General features: G+C 34.3%; 1 protein-coding gene across 6 annotated transcripts in view; it reads right to left on the bottom strand.

Annotated features, from left to right (window-relative positions):
- The window catches only part of ABCB5 (ATP binding cassette subfamily B member 5), a 138,447-nt gene that overhangs the window by 29,989 nt on the left and 82,379 nt on the right, over positions 1 to 26,079 (bottom strand). For 4 of the 6 annotated variants that reach the window (XM_045052460.1, XM_023250426.2, XM_045052462.1 and 1 more), the window contains 6 exons: positions 17,479 to 17,622; positions 16,460 to 16,564; positions 16,206 to 16,283; positions 11,915 to 11,998; positions 3,454 to 3,657; positions 442 to 542 (listed from right to left, as the gene is read on the bottom strand). In XM_045052460.1, the coding sequence (XP_044908395.1) occupies positions 442 to 542; positions 3,454 to 3,657; positions 11,915 to 11,998; positions 16,206 to 16,283; positions 16,460 to 16,564; positions 17,479 to 17,622 (716 nt within the window). Of the gene's footprint in view, positions 1 to 441; positions 543 to 3,453; positions 3,658 to 9,120; positions 9,283 to 11,914; positions 11,999 to 16,205; positions 16,284 to 16,459; positions 16,565 to 17,478; positions 17,623 to 26,079 lie in introns of those variants that run through there. The other 2 variants (XR_006594262.1, XR_006594263.1) reach the window with 2 other exon arrangements.

Below are 26,079 nucleotides of genomic sequence, written 5' to 3'. Positions count from 1 at the left end.
CAAAGCTATCTCTCTGATAAAGTAATACAAATAGTATCATTAAGTAAATGTGATAAGGAGGACTAGTTTAAAATTAAAAGGAGTGATCACATTTGTTATGTATACATTCATTTTCAAATATGAACTATTTTAGAGATTCAGTATAAAGGGCTGAGCAATCTTATTTTCTTTCTTGAATATGTTATTTCCTCAATTTTGTTTCAGGAAAATAATAAAAATGTGCATAGTTCATAGCAATGTGGGAGGACCTAAAATTTTCTACTTGTGCTTGTTCTCAGTTCTCCTCTTGATGAAGTCATATGAGAAATTCTGATATGCCATTATTAGGAAAGATTCCAGAGCAAATGAATTGGCAGGCAAACCACTGCAGTCATCCAGGAAGGCTGCCTTCACAGGGACAACTATAGTTAGTGAATGGACTCAGTATGAATCTGCAATCACCTGTGCTGTGTCTGAAGCATCTCCTCGTATGTTCGCTCAAAGGCTTTTTCTCTTGTTAATGACACTATAGTCCGAATATTTCCCACAGCTTCGGTTGCTACCTTATAAAATAGGACAATAAGATAGAGAAATAAGATTAGTAATGGTTAACTTCTCTTCTCTGTCTGTGAATTCCAGTCACTTATACTGGGGGCATATTAAATAAAGCATTAAGTCAATAAGTTTTCCTGACAAGTTTTCTTAGCTTCTTTTTTTCTTTCCCAAAAACAATACAGGAAAATAACATTTTAGGATAATAGGCTCAAGGACAATTTTTAAAAAGATTTAGTCGGCTGATCTAAATTCAGTCCCCTTCAGGTCTTCACTGAATTTCTATTTAAACTGGTTCCAGGGGTGCCTGTGTGGCCTCGTCGGTTAAGCGTCCGACTTTGGCTCAGGTCATGATCTCGCAGTTCGTGGGTTTGGGCCATGCATCGAGCTCTGTGCTGATAGCTCAGAACCTGGAGCCTGTGTCTCCTTCTCTCTTTGCCCCTCCCCTGCTCACACTCTGTCTCTGTGTCTCTGTCTCTCTCTCAGAAATAATAAATGTTAAAAACAATTTTTTAAAACTGGTTCCATAGTCAGAGAGATCAAACATTAGCATTATGTCATTTGCAATTGTGCAAAGGAATTATGAGATAATTCAAGAAGACAGTAAAAAGAATCAAATAATTACTTACTTGTAATTATTTGAGAAATTGTCTGACTCTAGCACAGAAATGCAAATAGCAACCCCCCAAAAAACTCAGAAACACTGCAGTAAAGTAATATGGGTATGACTATTAAATGCTGCATAAGATACAGCCATTTCTCATTTTGATGTTTGTGAACTTAAAAGATATTTAATTCATATATAATTAATGATTTTCCATATTTATATAATTTTTGAAAAGAAGATTCCTTCTTTTAATCACATGGGATCCAAAATGGAAGAGACTTTTGGCTTAGAATAGCTTGTTGGACATGAGAACACACGTTGACTTGAAAGAGAAACTTCCTGCTTTCACATTGCTTCTAGAATGGCAGAGTGGATTGAGGGACAGAGGAAGACCTGGATGGACGCCCAGTGTTATTTAAAGAATAGCTTGGGTTACAGGAGAGAATCAGATTTCTGGAGGTGGGCAGGACATCCAGATTCTGCTCTCAATTTTGACTTTGAGTTGTTCTAAATTCTCATTAATTTCAAAGTAAACTCAAAGAAACCTCCATTTGTAAAATACTATGTAGTATGCAAGAAAAATAGGTGAAAGTGCTAAAACCTTGAGGAAAAAAATGAACAAAAAAATCTTTAAGTCTGAAAAGTAAAACATTTGATGATTTGTCCAAATCTACATATGCAACTGAAGAAGGACCAATGTGCTTTATTTGGTATTTGGTAAATAGATTAAAAGCTGCTGAGGAAGACACAGACTGTTTGTTTGATTAGAGTTACTGATTGTATAGTCTGAAGTTATTTTAATAATATGAAAAGGAAAAATTAAGGATACATATACAATTAAAGCTCATGACCTAAAAATTAGGATGAGTAAAATACAATCAATTAGGGCCCCATTAATTTTGGAATTTGTGATAATTTTCACCACAGGGAGGGCCAAACAACTTTTCACTGTCTCTGAGGCAAATGTATGCTAAATAATTCAGTCTCTACTGCCCAGAGATTCCAAGTGTCCTCATCTAAGTCAAGAAAGGTAGAAAGGTCCAAGAGTCACACAAACCGAATTTTGATGAGTCATGTGCTTGGCATCCCTATTCATGAATATTCATGCTATTTATAGTGTGCCAATGGTGATAGTCACTGTGATATAGACCATAACTGGTATTAAAATCATTTCTATAATCAGAGGATGTTCACCCAAGTGATAAAGGTCTTTGAAACTATATCATGAGAGGAATAGCTTAAAGACCTGGGGATGGGTGACTAAGAGGAGACTTGGCATTTAACGATGTGGCTTCCTAAAAGCTGCCACAAGAAACAGGCTTTGGACCTCTACTGAGATGAAAGCCAAGCAATGTAGAAGGCCACCAAAAACAAATAAGTAAACAACCTCCTCCAAAAAACCCCCCAAAACAACCCCAAACTGCCTACGAGCCAAAGGCTATTCAAAGGTAGGCAGCTTGAGAAAGTAATGCACTGCCTACCACTGGAAGGAAAGGACAGGTAAAAGACAGACAAGGGATTCCTTCTTTAGGTAAGTGGTTGGATTAAATGATATTTCTTTTAATTCTTACATGTTATGATATTATAATACTAATGTTTCCCTAAATCTCCAATAGAATGATTTATTTTTATAAATAATGATTGATCCTGAGAAGCTTAAATATGATGAAGCATTTTCCCAGTATTTAAATTATTGTTCATTTTAATCGGTATAAAGATGGTCCTTGTTTCTAAAGCCTTATTTTAGGCACTATCAATAGTAGCAAATTGCCTTATTTTCAGTAACTGTTATATTTCCTCCTCATTTTGAAAAATAAAATAACTAAAGTCATTTAAGAAAATTTAATTACCCAACAATCAGAGAATGGGGAATCATGATGTTAGCAAATTCCCCCATGGTAATATGGCTGGCACCACTGAGTGCTTACTGTCTTCCAGACACTATCCTAAAATGTCTTACATAGAATAATGCTAAATGTACTACTTACAAAAATCTGAAAATGGTATTATTATTATTACCACTTTACAGAGAAAGAAATTGAAGTTCAGAAAGGTTGACATAACTTGCTCATATGATTCATTTGTTAGTGATAGAATCTAAATTCTAATTCAGCCCATTTGACTCTAGGGACTATGTTCTAAATCATGAATCCTACTACTATAGCATGTCTACACCCCATCCTAAACTAGTCTGTATGCATTTCAATGAATGTACTTTACAGATTCCTAAGAAAGAAAGTTAACATACTGTAAAAATGGGAACTCTCATTGTTTTCCTCTTAAAATGTTATGATGGTAACAAGTCTTTATTTTACCTTCCCAGCATGCTTAAATTCTTGCTTATCCTTATTGGCAAATCCAGTCATAGCTGTGGCTTCAATCATTCCTGTCAGAGCAAGTATTGGAGCAATACTCAGAATCAAGAGTGTCATCTCCCATCCATATATGAAGGAAATGATAACTGACAGTCCCATGTTAGTTGCATTTTGTGTTAAGACACCAATCCTTGAACCTGTTACCTATAATCAGACAGATTTGGGGGGAAAAAGTCAATTAATTTTATATTTACAAGAATTTCTGTTATAGTTTCTTACAAAACAAGACAGGCTTTCTTTTTTAGGATTTATAATTACATTTTTATTTTGAGCTTGTACTTAGAGATTAAATAATACCCATACTTTAAAAACTGTCCTCTACTAAGGAGTGATTATGCTTTGTTTATGTTGGATATCGTTGTCCTTTGACATGTCCCTGTCATTCTCTGAATATGTCCTTACTTTCTGACACAAAAAGGTTCTCCAGACTCTATCCCTGGAATCTAACATTTCTTCAAGATGTCCTAGTTTCTTTCGGTGGACAAAGTTATTTAGAAGTAAATATATGGTGTTAGTTGTGCTAATTATTAATGGAGTATCAGTGGACAGAACTGGTGTGTGTGTGTGTGTGTGTGTGTGTGTGTGTGTGTGTGTGTGTGTATGTGTGTGTGTACAGATGTATGCACAAACTGAAATCTGTATTTTTCTGTTTATGTATCTTGAAGTCCATGAATTCACATCAATATCGCCAATACTAATCCAACACCACAGAGTTATTTTCAGTTTTGTGCCTTCTTATATTTGTTACCCCCATCTGCAACAGTGATAAACCTGGCTCCCATCTTTAATAGATTTATGTGATCAAGCTCTCTGTAGATAACCAATCTGACATCATGGCCCCTATTTATCTCCTGTAGGGATACCCTTCTCATTCTGGTCTGGCGTGGCTTTCCCACACCAGGCTGCCACCACACAAGGAAGCGTAACTCACCATATGTGGACTCCAAAACCCAACATTCCCCTTTCTCCTACGATGATGGAGGAGCTGGCACTCTTGGTCACTATACCACAGTAGTGCTGAATTGAATGATTGATACTATATATTAAGAGGTATGCTTTGGATATTGTATCTTGTATTCCATTTTGAGCATTTTATAATTTGATTTCATTGAGAAAAAGTCTAAAGCAGCATTATCAAGATAGAAAAGGAATTGGAAACATCATGGTAAAAGGTAACTTAAAGAAATTCTAAAAGAAAATCTCAAAATAAGTAGAAATATCTTTATAACTATTTTACAAGAACTAAATGTCTTATGAATCAACTTTCAGTGGGACACATTATAAGTAATAAACTGAAATGTTAAATTCCTTTAGTGCTAGGATGAAAAAATGAGAACCCCATTTACCTAGAAAAACAGGTATAATCAACAAAGATATCAATTCATATTTTAAAAGATTTATTTTGTTATGATCATGAAAATATGACCATTGGAAAAGGTTTGGATTATGTTAAAATTTACATCCTTTCAAACAAATACACAAACATATTCAGATTGGATTATTGTGTATATGTAGCTTTGTATCCTGCTTTTATCCCTTTACATTATACTGTAAGCTTTTTCCTGGGTCACTGAATAGTCTTCAAAAAATATTTAGATTGCTTCCAACTTTACTAAAATAGAGACGTAATGAGCACCTTTGTGCATAATTTTTATGCTCATTTTTTATTTCCTAATGTTGAAAACCTAGACTAGAGGTATATGTTAAAGGGTATACATTCTTACATTCTTGATAGATATTGTCAAATTTCTTCTCTAGAAGATTATATCAGTTTTTACTAAAGTACCCCCAAATTAGTATCATCATTACAAATAACAACAATAAAAAGCCCTACCTCCCTAAAGGCTCTGTCTTATTCCTAAAAAATTTTTTTCTGGCTTGAGCTTCAAGACTGTATTTGGTAATCTGCTATTTCCCCTTTTCTTGATAAACTATTAAAGAAAACTCCAAAAATGTAAAAACAAGTAACAATTGCAAACATCAAACAAACCATTAAATAATGAAAACTAAGACAACACATAAAGTATTTTAAGTGTCTTAGCATGTTATATATTAACTCTAAGACCTATGAGGCTGAAATATGAATTTCATATGCTACTTAATACTGATTTACACTCTGTCTCTTGACAGTTGAAGGATGATGCCGGAGATAAAAGATGTTGAGATGTTGTATGTTATGGGATGGATTGTTTCCCCCCATCCCAAATTTACATTTTGAGGTCCTGACTCCAAGTTTCTCAGAATGTGGCTATATTTGTATTTGAGATCTTTATTTTTCGTTTATTTATTTATTTTTGAGAGAGAAAGAGAGAGAGAGAGTGCTCACAAGTAGGGGGAGATGCAGAGAGAGAGAGAGAGAGAGAGAGAGAGAGAGAGAGAGTGAGTGCAAGAATGCGAATCAGGCTTCAGGCTTTGTGGTGTCAGCACAGAGCCCAATGCAGTCTCAAACCCTGCATCAAACACACTGTGAGATCATGACCTGAGCAGAAATCAGATGCTTAACTGACTGAGCTACCCAGGTGCCCTGGAAATGAGGTCTTTAAAGAGGTAAAGTAAGTTAAGTTCAAATAAAGTCTCTAGTGTGAGCCCTACCCCAGTATGACTGATGTCCTTATAAACAAAGGAAATTTGAGGCACCTGGGTAGTGCAGTTGGTTAAGTATCCAACTTCAGCTCAGGTCATGATCTCACAGTTCATGAGTTCGAGCCTCATGTTGGGCTCTGTGTTGACAGATCAGAGCCTGGAATATGCTTCAGATTCTGTGTCTCCCTCTCTCTCTGCCTCTCTCCTGCTCACACTCTATCTCGCCCTCTCTCTCTTTCTCTCAAAAGTAAATAAAAATTTTAAAAAAATTTAAAAAAAGAAAAGGAAATTTGAATGCAGGTATGTACTCACATATGGGAAGGACTATAGGAGGACACAGTAAGAAGATAGCTATCTACAAGTCAAGCACAAAGGATTCAAAATGAAACCAATCCTGCTGACACCTTGATCTTGGACTTCCAATCAGAACTGTGAGGAAATAAATTACTGTTGTGTAAGCCACCCAGTCTGTGGTAACTTTTGTTATGGCAGCCCTAGCAAATGAATACACTTAACATGTTCCTCTCCTCCCACCTAGCTGCCTTTTAGGGATGGTGGTAGAATAAGAAGAATCTGAATTTAGTTTTCCTGTTCCAGGAAGAATTAACAGAAAAAACAGACATTTGGCCTTGAAAAATATTACAAGAACTGAAGGAAAATAGAACAGAGTCTTAAAGACCTAGAGGATAATGTAACTCTGAAAAGAATTTAGGACTGGAATCAGAGGAAATTTAGTTAAGCTTCCATAGATTCTTTAGCAACATGCATGAATATACAAATTTTTCTTGGAAATTAAAAACAGGAAGTCATGATTAAATAATTCTTGAGATAAGAATTATTTATGGATTATTACTATATCTATGGAATTTTGCTAAATGTAGAAAATACAACTTTTGTAAGAAAATGATAGTGTACAAAGAGGGATGGCTAGCATAAGAAAATAAATGACAGAAAACTCAGTATGCAATTGTAGAAATAAAATTCCATATGATAGGATTTCTGTTTCTGGTTAACATGGAGTAACAGGAAATAGATTTATCCTCCCATCTGAAACAAAGGCAGAGATGGGAAACAAACAAGGTGAACCCTATGATTGCCCCAGTTTGGCCCTTGAAAGAGCTTCCAGGCTAAAGTGGAGGGTAAGTGAACTAAGACAGAGCCTAACAGACTCCCAAAATTGAGTAGGTAAAACTGAGAATCTAGGGCATGGAGAATCTCAAGGAAGCTAGAGTTTGCAGTATAGAACACCAGAGAAGAGAGAGGTACACAGAAAGAGAAATATGGGTATCTGCAGAGGGTCCTTCTTGAATATTCAGCTAAGTAGTGCATGTGTGAGGGCTGGGAATAGTTTCCAGTCACACCAGTCAGACTGGAAAACCTCATGTCCTCATAGGGCATTGGGTAGAGTATGTAGAAAGGTCTTACCTCAGTAGGCTCTTGTCCTAACAAACCTTAAAATAAGACCCAAAAGGATTAGACTGTTCCAGGTAACTGAATTCCAGAGGAAAAAAAAAGAATATTTCTAGAAATATAAAAATATCCAGCACCCCAAAATGTTATATTTACAATGTGTGCCATCTTGTAAAAAATTACCAGATATGCAAAACAGCAAAATAGGACCCATGATGGCATAAAAATCAATCAATTAAACTAACCCACAACTGACACAAATGTTAGACTTAGTAGATAATGATATTAAAAGTTATCATGGTATAACATATATTCAAGAAGTTAAGAGATAAGGAACATACAAAAAAGATCCACATCAAAATTTTACAAAGGCAAATTTCAGAGTCCATAAAGTTTTATTGGAGCACAGTCATGGTCTTTCTTTACCTATTGTCAGTGGCTATCTTAGAATTATAATGATGGAATTGAGTAGTTGCTAGAGAAACCATATGTGCCACTCTCCTCACTTTGTACTGTTGCTCAGTGTGCTACAAATCTGTGATGTAATTATAATTTGACAGCATGTTGAATGCCACATGAATTGCTGTACTGTGACATTTTATCTGAGTTTTAAAAATTACCATTGTATGTACATCATCTAAAAATAAGAAAGGAAGAGAAGAGTAGACTTTGAATGTCCTTTTAAGGCATAATGGACTGTGGATTACTTTTTCTGATCAGATATCACAGTGTTGTTTTTATTATGCTATAAAGTACTACATAGTACTAAAATATATAAAATAGGTCAACATTTTCAGATGAAGCACTCATCATTATATTCTTAATTCACAAGAAACCAACATTCAGAAAATTTGGAAAATTTTAAGTGGAATATCTGATTTCAGTAGAATTTCTTCATAAAACTGAAAAGTGAAAATGAAGCTGACACCAAAGTAAGTTTCTGAGTGACTCATTCATTAGTTAGGCAAAGAAAATCAGTTATGGATAATGAGTTAATTAAATCATGTTTAATTGCAGCAGAGGTAGAAATGTGTTTAGTGAGCTTAAACCTATTATCAGATGATGACTAACCTTTTGGTAAGAACAGTTGCTCAAAAAGTGGACAACACTGCAGCAACACCAACAGCAATAAAAAACCAGGTAGCTTTTTTGAATAGTTTTCCCTGGCTCTTGATGAGTTGACATATGTTACTGGTACTGGTACTGGTAAATCAGGAGCCAATGCTGAGTTTGAAGTGACTAAAAGATTTGTTACTATTAATGGTCTGTGTGGAGCAACTACAGGTGATAATATTTTCAAAGAAGTTAAGAAAAAATGAAGTCAGTATAAACTGAAGTGGAATCTACTAAGATATATTACAACTGATGGTGGTAAGATTTATAGAGTAGAAAAAAAAGCTTAGTTGGACAAATTTACAAACTGTGAAAATGTAAGATGTTTAAAGCCTAAGTTTATTTCCTGTATTGTTTATCAGCAGGTATTTTGTGGAAAATAACATCACACTTTATTGAACCAGTATGGTCAATGGTGAAGTTCATTTACTCTTATAGATTTAACTATTTTTATTTCTATTTTTGTGAAATATGGAAGATGAATATCTTGACTTGTCTTACCACACAACAGATTGAGGGTTTAGCAATGATAAGGTTTCACTGAAATATTTTGAGTTCAGGGTTGAGACTGAAATTTTCCTTTACAAGAACTACCTTTAACCACTCTGGCTTTGGATATTAACTTTTGCTGTAGACTTGGTAATGTTTCTTAATGAATTCAACCTAGAATGGTAAGGCAAAACAACAATTACTTGCCAATGTTATACTATGGTAAAGTCATTTTGATGATTGCTAACATTTTTTGAATCACAAAAAATATCAAACTGTTTTTATATACTTCCTATGTCAAAAAGTTAAATCAGGAAATGAGGTCACCCCTGTCCAGGGAATGATATTCTAGTTCTACCTAATCAATTCATCTGGTTCTTGGAATTAATAAATGAAGTTTTTATGATTTCTTGGGGCTATATAATTATAGTTCTGATGAGAAGAATTCTTGGAACTAACATTGTATCTGTCAGTGGTATATCAAGTGCACATTGTGGCACGAATAACACACTTTCTTGTGGACAAAAATGAGGTAACACTTTTGGGTGATGAAAAGGGGTTGCTAAAATATACAGAAATAATACCTTGTAATTTTGTGGAACCTAGATTCCCAAGGAATCTAAAATGGCTTTGTACCTTTAATAACACTATATGTTACACAGAAAATAGTCTGTTGACAGATGTATGGCAATAAGCCATAACCTTGGGCTGAAATAATATCAGTTAAATTGGTTGTATTCAGTAAACTATTTCAGGAATCATGTTGTTCCATGACTTTATTTTACTAACATGTTTTTCTCATGACTCTCAAAGTACCAGAGTTTCTAAAAATGGCTAAGGGTGTATATATTTTTGGCCATTAGTAAAGGTTACAAAATAATATTTACTATTATTAAGGAGCTAGTTTGTGGACACTTATGCTAATATGTATGATAAAATAAAATTTAACTGAAATTACATGATGAAGAAACTGAAATGGAATATGCCTTAAATTGATACAATAGGAAATATGACCCCGAATAATTATTTCCTAATTCATCTCTAGTCTAGTGTGTGTTTGTGAGAAAATACATAGTAGATAAACAGGATTGGTAAATAATTCTTCCTTTTGCAGAAAGAGTATCCATTCAAGTTAGATATGAACCTACCTTTATATTGCAAAGCAAGTGTTTGTGTGAATTAATTACATGGTAGTAGACATAGACTTACTCTTACAAAACTTCTTTTCTTATTCTGCTTTCTAAATTCAACAGCTTTAAAATCTGCCATCAGTAATTCAATCATTTATTCTTTAGCTATTACTTTTTATTCAATGCAAATGGTCTTACTTGCCCAGAAATTATTATGAGACCAACATTTACAAATTGGAACAAGAAAGTTTCTAGTGATCAAACAGAATTAGTCAGATGCTTGTAAGCAATCAGGCTGACAAATGTTTTCATTAATTTTTCTCGATGAAAGACAACACTATTTGTTAAAAACAACTAATGAATGTAAGGAAAGTAATGTTGGTCTTTCAGTTCTAATTTGTTCTTTTGGCTGAAGCAAATACTTGCTAAAAGAGATGATATAATATATATAAAATATGGCTGCTAGCAGAATTTCACTGGGATTGTAAAAATGTTGAATGATAGTAAGAAAAAAAGAGCACAGTAAAGAAAAAGAAAAAAAAAATGGCAAATTTTGTGGAATGGGGATTCTACTGGAATTATAGGGATATTTCTGCCTAATATGTGAGCCCTACAATTCCTAAACATAGAAATTGTCATTCTATTATGCTATGTAAGATTAATGCTACGCTCCTTACTTATTAAATGAATATTATTCATGATTTTTTCCACTTATGCGAGCAAAATTGATTCCTTAGCCTTATTTAAAAAAATTAAAATTTTTTTAATGTTTATTTATTTTTGAGAGACAGAGAACGACAGAGAACGAGCAGGGGAGGGGCAGAGAGAGAGGGAGACATAGAATCTGAAGCAGACTCCAGGCTCTGCGCTGTCACACAGGGCCCCATGCAGGGCTCGAACCCATGAACCAGGAGATCATGACCTCAGCCACCCAGGTGATTAACTGACTGAGCCACCCAGGCGCCCCTATTTTAAAATTTAAATTCTATCTAATAAATTTAGGGCATTGTCTTCCAAATAATGAAAAAGAATTCAGAAAAAAAAAAGATGATGCCACTTTTCTTCTTGAACTCTTTCTACATCAAAACATTAGTTTTGCAAACCATTATGGATGCACATGAATATTAATTGTAACCAACTTGTTCTATTATTTGGTAATACAAATCTACCCTTAGAAGGAAAAACTACACTTTCTTCTTTTATTAAAACTTCTAAATTGTGTGTGTGTGTTTTCATTTTGTTACTTTTTCTAGTGTTACTATTTAATTCAGAGCTCTTTTCTCTAACTCATTTGTAGTATCTTCTTTAGTCCTCTGGTTATCCTATTACAATTGCTAAATCTTTTTTTCCCCCTTTTTTCCTATTTTTTATATGAATATATATAGTTGACATGCAATGTTATTATTAGTTTTAGGTATACAATGTAGTGATTCAATGCAATCTTTTTTTTGTTTTGTTTTGTTTTGTTAAAAATATCCAGAACTTAAAGGTTTCCCTCTTTCCTTTATTGAGAGCTCCCAGTTAGTCTTGAGACTAGCCTGGTCCCCTTAAAGATGTGGGTAATCTTAGTATAGCTCACAAATACGCACTGACACATGTGTGTGTACAGGTATGTATGTGTGTACACATACACACAGAATACACACTCCATTTAAAAATAAAAACAATGTACATACTCCTTGGATTTGTGCTATATCCATGGCTAATATTGTTGTCAAGGCTCCTGTGCTGTTTTCCTTATCATCAAACCAGGAAATATCCTAGAGAAAAAGGAGAATTAATATATGGTTATCAAAAACAAGACAAAACAAAACAAAACAAACATTGTTATCAAAAAGATTGTTCTCTGATTTATGATTCTGCTCTAAGTCAGAAGGCATTTACCTTCTCCCTCACTCACAGGTATTTAATTCTTATAAATAGTATGGATCAAATGACTTTTGTTTCTTACTTCACAAAGATCTATACTTAGATACAAAATGAAGAATGTAAGCCCAATATCTTGGAACCATTACCAATGCTACAGTACTGTGTAATAATCAACATCAAAAATGGTCATTTTGAACCACTAAGTAAGTTGTAATTTCAGTGAAGAGCAGACTACTTAAAAAGGTAATGCACAACATGATTTAGAAATATTTCCAAAGCTCTCTAAACTGATTAATGATAAAAAGTCTATCTCCTCTTTAGGACCCACTTAGGCAAGATTTTCCCTGCTACTTCATATTACTCCTGAGATCCTATAACCACTGGGCATTGCGAGAGGCTAAGGAGGCAAAGAGGCTGATGTAAAACCCCTGTGGCCAAGAAGCATGCAATCTGAAGGAGATAGGTCAAAAATACAAGCAATAAAAGCATAACATTATAGCCAATTTCATTTTCAACAGCAAATAGAGATAGCACTTCTTAGCAGTTCTCAACCTGAGGCATTCTGATTTCCTTTTATTAGCTATTGAATGTTTCCTCCCACTTACTCAAACCACTTAGATCTCTTGTGGATTAAAATCATATGGAGCCTGTCTCTGAAAAATGACTTATTTTTAGTAAGTGAAAAGCCAAAGAATTGTTGGCTTACAGCTCAGCCAGAGCCCTGACACCCAGGTTACATGTTTCAGGCAACTAAGGAAAAAGAAGCATAACAGATAGAAGGCTGTGCCTTAATCATACAGTTATGTGAGAAGAAAGTTCCCATGGAGGAATATGACAAGAGCAAGGGTGGGCACAACCCCAGCATGACAGCACTACTCTGTAAGCCCTTGCATTGGGAAGCTGTCCCAAAGAGTTGAGGGTCCAAGATGCCCAAGAGGGCATCCTACAGAAATCACAATCTGCACTACCAATTGTCCCTTTGAAAACACAGCCCCACTCATGAGCCTAACATATTGTGAACATACATCAGCAATGATAATAACTATAGCATTCTTGAACTGGAAGACATTACCTGTTTTTTTTTTATTGTTATACTAAAAAAAATTAAGATAAACTTTACATTTTCTAATTATTTCTTTATTTAAACACGGTATGGAACACACAAAGAATTTTTAGATACAATATAAAGTAAACATGTAGAAAGATAATTTATTATGGAATATTACATTCTTGACTCTAGAGTATCTTCCTATAAACACACTAGGTATAGTATATATATGTGACTAGTCTTAGTCATTATCTGATCTTCAATCAGCAAAATGTCCAAAATTACTTTCCAACAAGTCAGTATTGTGTACTCTAGGCACTGTATTCCAGCATATGCCATATGTGCTAAAACATTTAAGAGTTTCTGGAACATAGCTGGTGTCAAATAAAATTTGGCTTGCTTTCTCTTTTTCTGATGGTAAAATGATTGTAAGTAAGGCTATCAGGTTTTTTGATAGTAGTAAATCCATTTTTTTCCCTGTCAGTAATACGCCAGAAGTAAAAAATACAATAACACTATGATGCCTACACATTTGGTATGTATTTTCTCAATCAATCATCATAACTGTATGAGGTAGATACTATGAATATCCATATTTTATAAATGAGGAAACCGAGGTACTGAGAGATTAAATAACTTGTCCAAGGCCACATAGCTGGCAAGTGCTAAGGCCAGGATTTGAACCTATGCAACCAAATGCCAGAGGTTTTATTCAACTATCCTGTTCTATCTCCCACTGAACTGAAGCATTACAGTTGAGTTTCATTACCTGTTTCTCCTGTGTCAGGACTTAATACCTCAAAAGCTTTTGGAAGTAGCTTTTTGAGATCCCTTAGTGCTTACCATTAATTCTATCATCTCATGATTTAAAGACCCCCCAAAGAAGCCCTAGCCAATCTAATGTAAAGAGAAACAGGCAAAAATACGTATCTGTTCACAAACCCAACAGATCTACAGGTCAATATTTATCATTAGGAAATATAAATTTAGCTTTGAACAATGAATTATTTACAACCATTGAAGTCAGCAACACTTAGAACATTCTTTTCAAGTGGAAGGATGTCAACTAATCAAATAAAATACAGATTTTATACCTATAAAAAGACCACACCTGATTCCATAAATACTTCTACCTCAAATGAGGTTCCAAACTAGTTATAAAAACAACACAAGTCTCAGCATGCTTTTTAAGCCTTAGAAAGCCTTAGGACAACAACAAAGGTAATAAGAGTTAGGCTAAACTGCACATTGGGAGCACCCCTTACTATAGACAAAACTGAAATGGGGAAGATATTTATAAAGAAAAGGCCAAATATCCTATTGTTCCCCCTCCATTTTAAGAAAGCAAAGACAAGAAACAAAAAAGAATGCTGAAGGATACAGAGGGAAAACAAACAATCAGCTGGAAGGGGCTGAGTTGAATTTATGGGGGAATATAATAACATCTGATGAATAGTGCAGAGTTTCTGTGTGTGTCTTTGTGTGTATTTTTGCAGGACCAGAGTTTTTGGCTTAAAAACTGGGGGCTTCTTATGGGCAGAAGCTACTTTAGCCTAGAGTGTTACTATCCAGCTATTCACATGACTAACATTAAGAAGAGGATTAATGTCTAGTATTAACCACCAAGACACTGGATTAACAATAACCACTAATTAAACTGGGTGCTGGACTTGAGACTCTTCTACCAAAAGCACACTGAATCTCTAGAAAGGCAGTTCAAAGTAATGTTTGGTTAAGTTATATATTCTTTTGTTCAAAACATTCAGACATTCAGAGAACACTGTCGAAAATCCCTAGAAATTAAAAATAAATTTCCTTGAATATGGAAACATATAAACTCATAAAGAAAAACAAAAATGAGCAGAAACTGTCAATAAGTATGAAATTTTAATTAGCTAATTAAAATTCCACCTTATTTCAAAGATTTGAGGTAAAGACATAAAATGTTCAGAAGTAAAAAAAAAAAATTAAAGTACAAGTTTAGCTTGAGTGAGTTGTGCAGGCATTCACTGGTTTTATAATCCCTCAAATAGATTTTTTTCTGGCTTAAGGAGAGTCTCCAATTATCTCTGATAGGCCTTTGACCAGAATGTCAGGCATCAACCTCTTCAGAGCATCAAGTTGTTATGGGAAACCTTGCACTAGTGGGGTTGAATTTTGTATCTTGTAGTTTCCCAAGAGCACAAAGGCCTGGGCATTTTGTTACGCGGCAGTCCTCTGAGCGCTACTGCTAAAAGTCACAAGAGGTAAAAACTGGTTTTGACAACTCAGCTGGTGTGACAGTAATTCTATTTCTGACAAGAAATGAACTTGGCAGGAAGCTATTTGCTCTTGCACAGGGAGCTCTGGTGACAGAAAGTATGATGAAGGGCTCCAAATGATTACCGGCTTTCAGGGAACCCAATACATCTCAGCCTCCTGAAAGAATTTTAGAAGTGCCAATCTGAGACATTCCTGCCATTTGCCACTAAGACTCACTTCTCAAGATTACTACTTGATCTACCTATTTTTAGTTATTTCACAGGTATGACTGATCATCTATATATGGCAGGCCAAGCCGCCAGCTGGACTGCTACCTGAATTCAGGACTCTTCTGATGAGGACAGAGAGACTAACTGCTTTCAGAAGTGGGGAGTGAGGAAACTTAAGCAGTGCACATGGATGATAACTAGAGGAATTAACTCCTCCTTTTAAAAGATGTTCCCCAATATACTGTAGCTCTTAATTCTTCTTTTCAGTTTTCATTTGGTCTTTCAGTCTGATCCTAGTACACTACATTATCCATTAAAAAAAAAGATTTGTCAAGATAAACGCAAGGAAAAAGGAATGGACTCTAAATATTGTTTTCTGTAAGTTGTATTTTCAAACATAACAATTTTGGACTTGCTTCTATTAGAAAAATAAACTAAGAATTCTAATGTCAGGTGTTGATGGGAGCATAAAAAGCACGCTTTCAAAGGATCAAAGGAAAGATTATGTGAAGAAATTGACTTGAAAAACTACAAGAATATTTAAGAACACATTTTAAATAAGATAAATGAAACACTGACCTGATATAACATGGCTTTAAATGCCAAATGTCTTAATCTCATGGTTAAAATTTCCCCTGCTCTGCCATAAAATAATCCCTGGAAAACAAAAGAAAGGTCTATTTATTCTTAACTCTTTTTTCTATTTCTTTGTAACAGTTAATTACTATATTTACTTATTTATACTTTATTATATTTTGTTGTTATTTTCAACTCAGAGAGGATGACATAAAAAGTACTCATGTTCAAACTTGTTTAATTCATTAAAAGCTTACCTGAATGAAATAACTGACAAAGCAAATAACACCCAAAATGACAAATATCATGGAATAAATCTCTGAATCATGCTTTAATGTGGTTTTATCATCATTTTCAAACATCTGAGAAAAAACATATTTTTTTATTCAGGTTATTGGAAGAAAATACAAAAGAAAGAGAAAAAACTAAAACGTCTATCCATCAGGAATTTTTGACTGGATTTCAACATAAGAAAAAGATTATATATACATTTCCTGGGGAAAAGAACTGCACCATTATTCTATTCACTACATTCATTACATATGATAAAAAAAATGATTTGCTGTCAATTTTCTCACTTAGGCTATGTAAATATGAGATCAGACAATGAGATTATCACAGTATATTTTCAAAGAAACTACCAGTTTGTTTGAATTACTATTTCTATTAACTGCTAATAACTTAGGTTTCTTAATATTATTTTATTTAAGGTATTAACCTGCAGTGTGAGGTCTTTATACATGTCCCTAGAAATTGTTCCTATAATTAGTAATTATACATATATTGGCATCTATGTTGACACAGCATAGCTGTGCAAATCTGGGACTGAAGACAACGTGGCTCAGTCCTTGAATCCAGCAACTCTCCTGAGTCCCTCAGCACAATCCCAAGCTCTTGTTATTTCCTCTCCCTTGTGAGCTGACTGGTAATAAAAAATGGCCATTGTTTGGACTAGTTGAAAGAAGAGTAGTCGTCTTTGTCTATTTTATTGCTTCAGTGCTTTGGAATGCTGATACGGCAGTGGAGTCAAAATTAGAAAACAAAGTAATTTCTTTACTGATTGCCCAGTCAACAAGGCCCAGCCAAGACTTCACAATAGAGGCTGGCTTATCCCCTGAGAACATTAGTTAACCTTCCTATCATGGATCCCACACTATGGGTGACCCACCACAAGTCCCAATTTCCCCATTGCTGAGTCAAAGTACATCAGGTCTGCTCTCTCAGGCTACACTTTGTTTAAAATTGTTAAAAATATTAGCAAATTAGCTTTACTTACAGTTATGATTTTTGCAAAGATGATGGAAAATACTGGATGAACAGCTCCATTTAGAATAGAAGCCAATGTCCCCAGGACCACAGAAAGCCATTCAGACTTGTTTAATTTAAAAATTTTTAACATAGAAACTTCAGGAAGACTTGTCTATGAATAAAATACTTTGGTTAAAACCTCAGTTTGAGAGCGTAATGGAACCTAGAGAAGTTAACCAATCTTAAACAGAACCAATAATGTAAAATATCAAATATAATTAGGAGACAAGAGTAAAAGTAGAATATATCTTAGAAAAATTTCACCACCCATATTACCTGATGTCCTCAACACATACAGGAATCTTATCCCAAAGTGACTCTCTGAGCAATTTATCCTTTTGGTATTTCACTGTTACTATCATTTAAAAATTACAGATTAACTCACAAGTTCTGACAGCTAAGACTCACTGAAGAAATGACAGTCATATTTTCTTTATTCCTGTTAAACTAGATGGAATATTATACCCTAAGATAAGACAAAAATCTAGGTAGAAATGAAGCAAGACAGAAAGCAAGAATTTTACTAGCTAGCATTTTAAGCTTGAAAGTTTTCTAGTTTCATGACTTATTGACAGAAACATTTATCTAATATCTTAATTTAAAGCTTGTTTTGGGGTTCCCATTTGTAAATAAAATGCTGCAATATCTGAGCATATCACTTAAACTTACCAAGCCTCAGTTTCCTCATCTTTCCAAGGGGGATGATATCATTTCCTATCTTCTTGGATTGTTTTTAGAATTAAGCTTAACTCAGTATTATTACAGAAGAAGGATTATATGATGCAAAATCCTAGGTTTTATACAGAGAAAGCACAATGCAAGTAACCATTCTGTCAGCCCTCCCAGTGGAGAGGTAGCGGTCACAATGATCAGAGGATAAATAATATGATAATGATTTCTCCTTACTCTTGTCCAGCATGCATAGTGGATTTATTTCAGAAATATAAATATCTTACGGTTTTGTAGTGAGTAATTATTTTGAATAGGAAAGTAGACAGCAAACTACTAGGCATTTCTTTTTTATTTTAATTAAAAAAATGTTTTTATGTTTACTTATTTTTGAGACACCTAATGAGAGAGAGCACAAATTGGGGAGGGGCAGAGAGAAGAAGATAGAGAATCTAAAGCTGTGCTGTCAGCGCAGAACCCGATGCAGGACTTGAACTCACGAACCGTGAGATCATGACCTGAGCTGAAGTTGGACAATTACCTGACTGAGCCACCCAGGTGTCCCTAGGCATTTCATATGTTAAAATTGTCTCTTGGCATTCACTCTAGAAGTAATGACATTTGTGAACCTAATAACAGGAGAATTCTTCGGGAATGATTATAAAATAGTCTGTAATTCTTGTGTTAATCTTAGTCTCGAAACTATAATGTAAACTCTTTTGTTTGAACAATAGAACTTTTAAAGTTCTAAGGTATTTATGGTCTATTTTTAGGATGGGTAAACCACAATTATATTGGGTTACTGAATAATCTATTTCCTTTCTGAAGTTTTCTGAAGATCATCATCACAAAAAGCCTCACTTTTCAGTTAGGTGACTGTCCAATATACAGAAATGTATTTCATTTTTTATTTTTTGAAAATTTTTATTAAAAAAAATTAATGTTTATTTTTGAGAGAGAGAGACAGAGTGTGAGCAGGGGGGAAGGCAGAAAGAGAGGAAGACACAGAATTTGAAGCAGGCTCTAGGCTCCAGCTATCAGCACAGAGCCTGATGGGGGGCTTGAACTTATAAACTGTGAGATCATGACCTGAGCTGAAGTTGGATGCTTACCCAACTGAGCCCCCCAGGTGCCTCAGAATATACAGAAATTTAAAAAGTTGCATACCAACTCTGTCAAGCACTGAGCACAGATTTTCTGTCAAATTCTTTATAAAATTGCCTCATTTTGCAATGAAACTAAGACTTAGTGTGTGCCAGAACATAATACCAGTAAATTAGAGACAATAAATGTAGGAGGGCTATCTCACTCCTACAGAATAATGTATCTTTTACCTTTTGAAAAATATACAATAACAGGTTAAATGAGTGTTACTGAAATAATGTTATAAAGATAGAAAAGAATAAAGATAAGGACAAAATAAAAGTAAGATCATGAGTTTCTATGTTATGTAAATATGTTATAGGTTATTACATGTTTTAAGAGAATCTGATATAAAAATATATGAAATTATAGGCATTTTGTAAAGAGATACAGAAGGGCTTTAAAAAGTTAAACAAACCTTCCTAAAGAATTTTAAATTTCATACATTTTATTTTATTTTTTATAAGTTCATTTATTTATCTTAAGACAGAGAGAGAGAGAGAGAGAGAGAGAGAGAAAGAGAGAGAGAGAGAGAGACAGAGAGGCAGAGAGACAGAGGGAGAGAGAGAAGCCCAAGGAGGTTCTGCACTGTCACTACAGAGCCCAACATGGGGCTCAAATCCACAAACTGTAAGATCATGACCAGAGCCAAGATCAAGAGTTGGATGCTCAACCAAAGGAGCCACCTAGGCACCCCTAATTTCATGTATTTTAGAGCTATAATGAGTTATTATAGTCTTCATATAACAGGCTGTATATGTTTAAAATGTAGAACTTGGTAAGTTTAGATATAACTACACACCCATGAAACCATTACCACAGTCAAGATAATGAACATATCCACTACTTCTAGAAGTTTCCTACAGCCTTTTGTAATCCCCCTCTCCCACACCTCTCAGCTGCCAACCCTCTTCTCCTATAATCACGGACATGCTGTTACTACATATTATTTTTCATTTCCTAAAATTTTATATAAATGAAATCATACAGTATGTATTCTTTTTTCCTCTGGCTTCTTTTGCTCAACATAATTGCTTTGAGATTTATTCATAATACTGAATAAATTAACATTTCATTATTTTTATTGGTGAATGGTATTCCATTGTATGAATATACCACAATTTATATATTCAGTCACCTCTTGATATGAATTTAGGTCATTCCCAGTTTTGGGCTATTACAAGTAAAACTGCTATGAATATTCATATTCAAGACTTTGTGTGGACACATGATTTAATTTCTTTCAGGTAAATACCTAGAAGAGGAATGCTTGGATCAGATAGTAGATGTATGTTTAATTCTTTAAGAAATTGCCAAACTGTTTTCCAAAGTGAGTTTGCCATTTTGTATTCCCACTAGCAAAATATGGAATGCTTCTGGCTTCATATCACTGCCAACACTTGCTAGAATCAGTCTTTTTAGTTTCCACCATTGTAATGGTGTGTCATGATATCTCAATTATGAGTTTAATTTGCACTTCTCTAATTACTAATGATGTTTGGCATCTTTTTGTGTGCTTGTTTGCCATATGCACATCTTCTTTGGTAAAATGTCTATTCAAATATTTTGCCCATTTTTCTTTTTCTTTTCTCTTTTTTATTTTTTTTTAAGAGCCAGAGAGGGAAAAAGTGAGCAGGGGAGATGGGCAGCGGGAGAGAGAGAGAATCTCAAGCAGGCTCCACACTCAGCACGAAGCCTTAATGTGGAGCCTGATGCAGGGATCGATCCTATGACCCTGGGATCATGACCAGAGCTGAAATCAAGAGTCAGACGCCCAACTGACTAAACCACCCAAATGCTCCTTTTGCCCATTTTTTCAACTGGGTTGTTGGTATTCTTATTATTGTGCTTTGGGAGTTTTTGTATATTTTGGACACAAGTCCTTTATTAGATATGTGACTTATAAATGTTTTCTCTCAGATTATGGCCTATCTTTTCATCTCTTAAAAGCATTTTACAAATAGCAAAGGTCTTGATTTTGGTGAAGTCTAATTTATCATATTTTTTTTTCTCTTTTATGAATTGTGCTTCTGGTGTTGCATCTAAGAAATCTTTGCTAAGGTTTTCCTACTGGATTTTCTTATGGAAGTTTTTGAATTTTAGGTTTTATAGTAAATTCTGTAATCCATTTTGAGTTAATTTTAATCTGTGATCTGAGACAAGGATTGAAGATGATTATTTTGTATATTGTTGATACAGCTATAGCATCATTTCTTGAAAAGACCATACATTAATTATTCAATTGCCTTTACTGTACTTTTGTCTAAATACAATTAACCATCTGTGTGTGGGTTTATTTCTTAACTCTATTCCGCTCTATTGATCTATTTTAATATAGCTGTATATTAAGAATTGGAATTAGGTAGTACAAATTCTCCAACTTTGTTCTTTTTCAAAGTTGTTTTGATTATTTTATCCTTTTGAATTTTCATTTATAATCAGTTTGTCAAATTCTACAAAAAAGCCTGCTGAAATATTGATTGGTATTGCCTTGAACCTATAGATCAATTTGGAGAGAACAGATGCCTCAATGATATTGACTCTTCTTATTTATGTACACAGTATATTCCTCAACTTATTTAGGTCTCCTTTCATTTTTCTTAGTAATATTTTATATATTTCAGTGCATGGATCTTATAATCTTTTATCAAATTTATCCCTATTTCATATTTTTGACAATATTGTACATGAAATTATTTTTAAAATTTCAATTCCTATTTTTTGATTTTTGTACTTTCTTTTTGGTGCATTCTATAGGATTATTTATATAGATAGTCATGTTGTCTGTGAAGAAAGACAGTTTTCTATCTTTCTTTCCTATTTGGATGCCTTTTATTTTCTGGCCTTATTGCACAGGCTGGAACTTGTGGCACAATGTTGAATAGAAGTGGTGAGAGTGTACATCCTTGCCTTGTTCTTGATTTTAGTTACCTCACTATTGAGAGTGATGTTAGCTATAGATTTGTTGTTTATGCCTTTTATCAGGTTGAGAAAATTTCTTTTCATTCCTGGTTTGCTGAGAGTTATCAGGAATAGACAGTGCATTTTGTCAACTGAATTTTATACATTGATTGAGATGATTATTTTTTTCTTAATAAGAAGTATCACATTAATTTCTTAATGTTAGGCCATACTTGTACTCCTTAGATAAATCCTAGTTGGTGATGATATAGTATTCTTTTTATACATTGTTGATTAGACTTCCTAAAATTTTGTTAGTAAGTTTTCCATCTATGTTCATGAAGTAAATTTATCTATAAACTTATTTTCTTGTAACATCTTTGTCTAATTTTGATACCAGAGTAATACTGGTCTCATAGAATTGGTCTCATAGAAGAGAGAATCTCTTAGAATCTCATAGAAGATTGGTCTCATAGAATATTTGTCTCTTCAATTTTCTATTTGGTAGAATTCACCAGTTAAGACAATTAGGCCTGAAGTTTTCTTTAAGGAAAGGTTTTCACTACAAATTTAATTTCTTTTTAATAGATATAAGATTAAGTTATTAATTTATTTTTGAGCGGGTTTTGGTAGTTTGTGTCTTTTAAAGAATTTGACCATCTCATCTGAGTTGTAAGATTTATTTTCATAAATGTTTTCATAAGATCATCTTATTCTTTAGAGGAGGGAGAGAGAGAGAGAATGTGAGAGAGAGAGAGAGAATGTGAGAGAGAGAGAGCATGCATGTAAGTTGGGGAGGGGCAGAAGGAGAGGGAAAGAGAATCTTTCTCCTTTTTTTTCTAATTTTTTTTTATGTTTATTTACTTTTGAGAGAAAGAGAGAGAGAGACAGAGATGTGAACAGGGGAGGGGCAGACGCAGAATCTGAAGCAGGGTCCAGGCTCTGAGCTGTCAGCACAGAGCCCAATGCAGGGCTTGAACTCACAGACTGTGAGATCATGACCTGAGCTGAAGTTGGACGCTTAACCAACTGAGCCACCCAGGCTCCATGGGAAAGAGAGAATCTTAAGCAGGCTCCATGATCAGAGAGGAACTCTCACAACCCTTAGATCATGACCTGAGCTGAAATCAAGAGTCAGATCCTTAAATGACTGAGCCACCCAGACACCCCTATTATTCTTTTAATATAGGTAGAACATGCTCATTCTTGATATTGGTAATTTGTATCTTCTTTCTTAAATTGTTCAGTCAGTCCAGTGGTTTTTCAGTTTACTGAGGCTCTCAAATAACCAGTTTTGGATTTCACTGATTTTTTTTTTCTTATTTAAAAAAAAGTTAATTTATTTATTTTGAGAGAGAGAGAGAGTGAGAGCACATGCAAGTGGGGTGAGGGGCAGAAAGAGGGGGAGAGAAAATTCAAAACAGACTCTATGCTCAGAGCAGAGCCCGACTTGGGGCTCAGTCTCATGACCATGACAGCATGATCTGAGCTGAGATCAAGAATGGGATGCTTGGCCAACTGAGCCACCCAGGTGCCCCAACTTTTTTCTTTATAATTACCTTCTTCCTTCTAGTTTCTTAAGGCGTAAGTTTATTAATTTGAGATCTTTCTTTTTATGTATAAATTTCTTTCTCAGTAATACTTTAAGCCTCATCTCACATTTTTTTAAACTGGAGTTATTTTTATTTTTTAAAAGTTTTTATTTAAATTTCAGTTAGTGAATATATAGTGTAATATTAGTTTCAGGTGTACATTATAGTGACTCAACACTTCCATACATCATCTGGTGCTCATCATGACAAGTGCACGCCTTAATCTCCATCACCTATTTAATCCACCTCCCATCCATCTCCTGTCTGGTAACCATCACTTTGTTCTCTATAGTTAAGAGTCTGTTTTTTGGTTTGCCTTTCTTTGTCTTGCTTTCCTTCCCCCCCACCCCTTTACTCATTTGTTTTGTTTCTTAAATCATACGGGAATTTGTCTTTCTCTGACTTATTTTACTTGGCATAATAGTCTCTAGCTCCATCCATGACATTGCAAAAGGCAGATTGCATTCTTTTTTATAGAGGAGTCATATTCCATTGTATGTATATGTATGTATTCATAGTAGTATTCATTTACTAATGTACAATTGCAGTGTTTTCATAAATTGGCAATTGTAGACAATGCAGCTATAAACATTGGGGTGCATATATTCCTTTGAATTAGTATTTTTGTATTCCTTGGGTAAATACCCAGTAGTACAATTGCTGGATTATAGGGTACATTTTAATTATGTTTGGCATCATTTTCATTCAGCTCAAAATACTTTGGAATTTCTCTTTTGATTTCTTCTTTGATCCATGCATTATTTAGAAGTGAGTTGCTTAGCTTCCAAATATTTCAAGATTTCCAGTCCACTTCTGTGCTTGATCCCTTCTCTTCTCTTCTCTTCTCTTCTCTTCTCTTCTCTTCTCTTCTCTTCTCTTCTCTTCTCTTCTCTTCTCTTCTCTTCTCTTCTCTTCTCTCTTCTCTCTTCTCTCTTCCCTTCTCTCTTCTCTTTAGATTTTACTTTTAAGTAATCTCTACATCCAACGTGAAGCCTGAACCTACAATTCCAAGATCAAGAGTCGCATGCTCTACCAACTGAGCCAGCCAGGTGTCCCTCTGCTCTTGATTTCTGATATAATTCCACTTTGGTGAAGTAATATATATTGCATTACTTGAATTTTTAAAAACATATTGAGACCTGTGTTATGGCTTAGAATATGGTCTGTCTTGATAAATGTTTCAGACGCATTTGAGAAGAATGTGTATTCTTCTGTTGATAGGTGGAGTCTTCCATAAATGTCTATTAGTTCAAGCTGGTGGAGAGTGCTGTTAAAGTCATCTATACCCCTGCTGAATTTTAGTCTACTTGTTTTGTCAATATTTAAGAGAAGTATTGAAATCTCTGGTAAAACTATAAATTTTTATTCTCTTTTTGGTTCTTTTATATATTGATCCTTTAATATAATTATGAAAAAAAACCCTCTTTATCCCTGGTAATATTTTATTGCTTTGAAATATACTTTGACAACTATTAACATCACAGTCTATCTTCAAGTAATATTCCATACCACTTAGGAGCCTTAAAATAGAATATTTCCATTTCTCCCTCCTAGTCTTTTGGATACTGTTTTTACAAATTTTTACTTATACTTCTGTAATAAACCCTATACTGCAATGTTATTTTTTTCTTAAAAAAGTAAATTATTTTTGAAATACACTTACAAAAGTATTATTGGGGTGCCTGGCTGGCTCATTCAGTAAAGGATGTGACCTTTTTTTAAGTTTTATTTATTTTGAGAGACAGCGTGCGTGTGCATGCATGCAAGTGAGGGAGGGACAGAGAGAGAAGGAGAGAGAGGATCCCAAGCAGGTCTGCACTGTCTGCACAGAGCCAACGCAGGGCTCTGTCTCACAAACCATGAGATTATGACCTGAGCCGAAATCAAGAGTTGGACGCTTAACCGACTGAGCCGCCCAGGTGCCCCAAGCATGTGACTCTTGAACTCAGGGTCATGAATTCAAGTCTCATGTTGGGCATGGAGACTACTTAAAAAAAATTGTTAATCATTACTATTATTATATTAGTCCATTTATTACTATTTTGAATATTTTTTATTCCTTTGTGTAGATTCAGATTTCCATGTGGTATCACTTTCTTTCTGCTTGAAGACCTTCTTTTAACATTTCTAGTACTGTAGGTCTGGTGGTGATAAATTACTTTAGCCTGTTTTTCCTGAAAAATTCTGTACATTGTCTTATTTTTGAAAAATATTTTTCTGTGTAGCATTTTGATTTTTTTCTTTTTAGTACTTTCAAGATACTA

Source organism: Felis catus, chromosome A2 (genome assembly GCF_018350175.1).
Source record: "Felis catus isolate Fca126 chromosome A2, F.catus_Fca126_mat1.0, whole genome shotgun sequence".
In the NCBI taxonomy this organism is placed as follows: Eukaryota; Metazoa; Chordata; class Mammalia; order Carnivora; family Felidae; genus Felis; species Felis catus.
The sequence above is the reverse complement of the archived record's forward strand: the minus strand, read 5'-3'. Positions and strand labels throughout refer to the sequence as shown.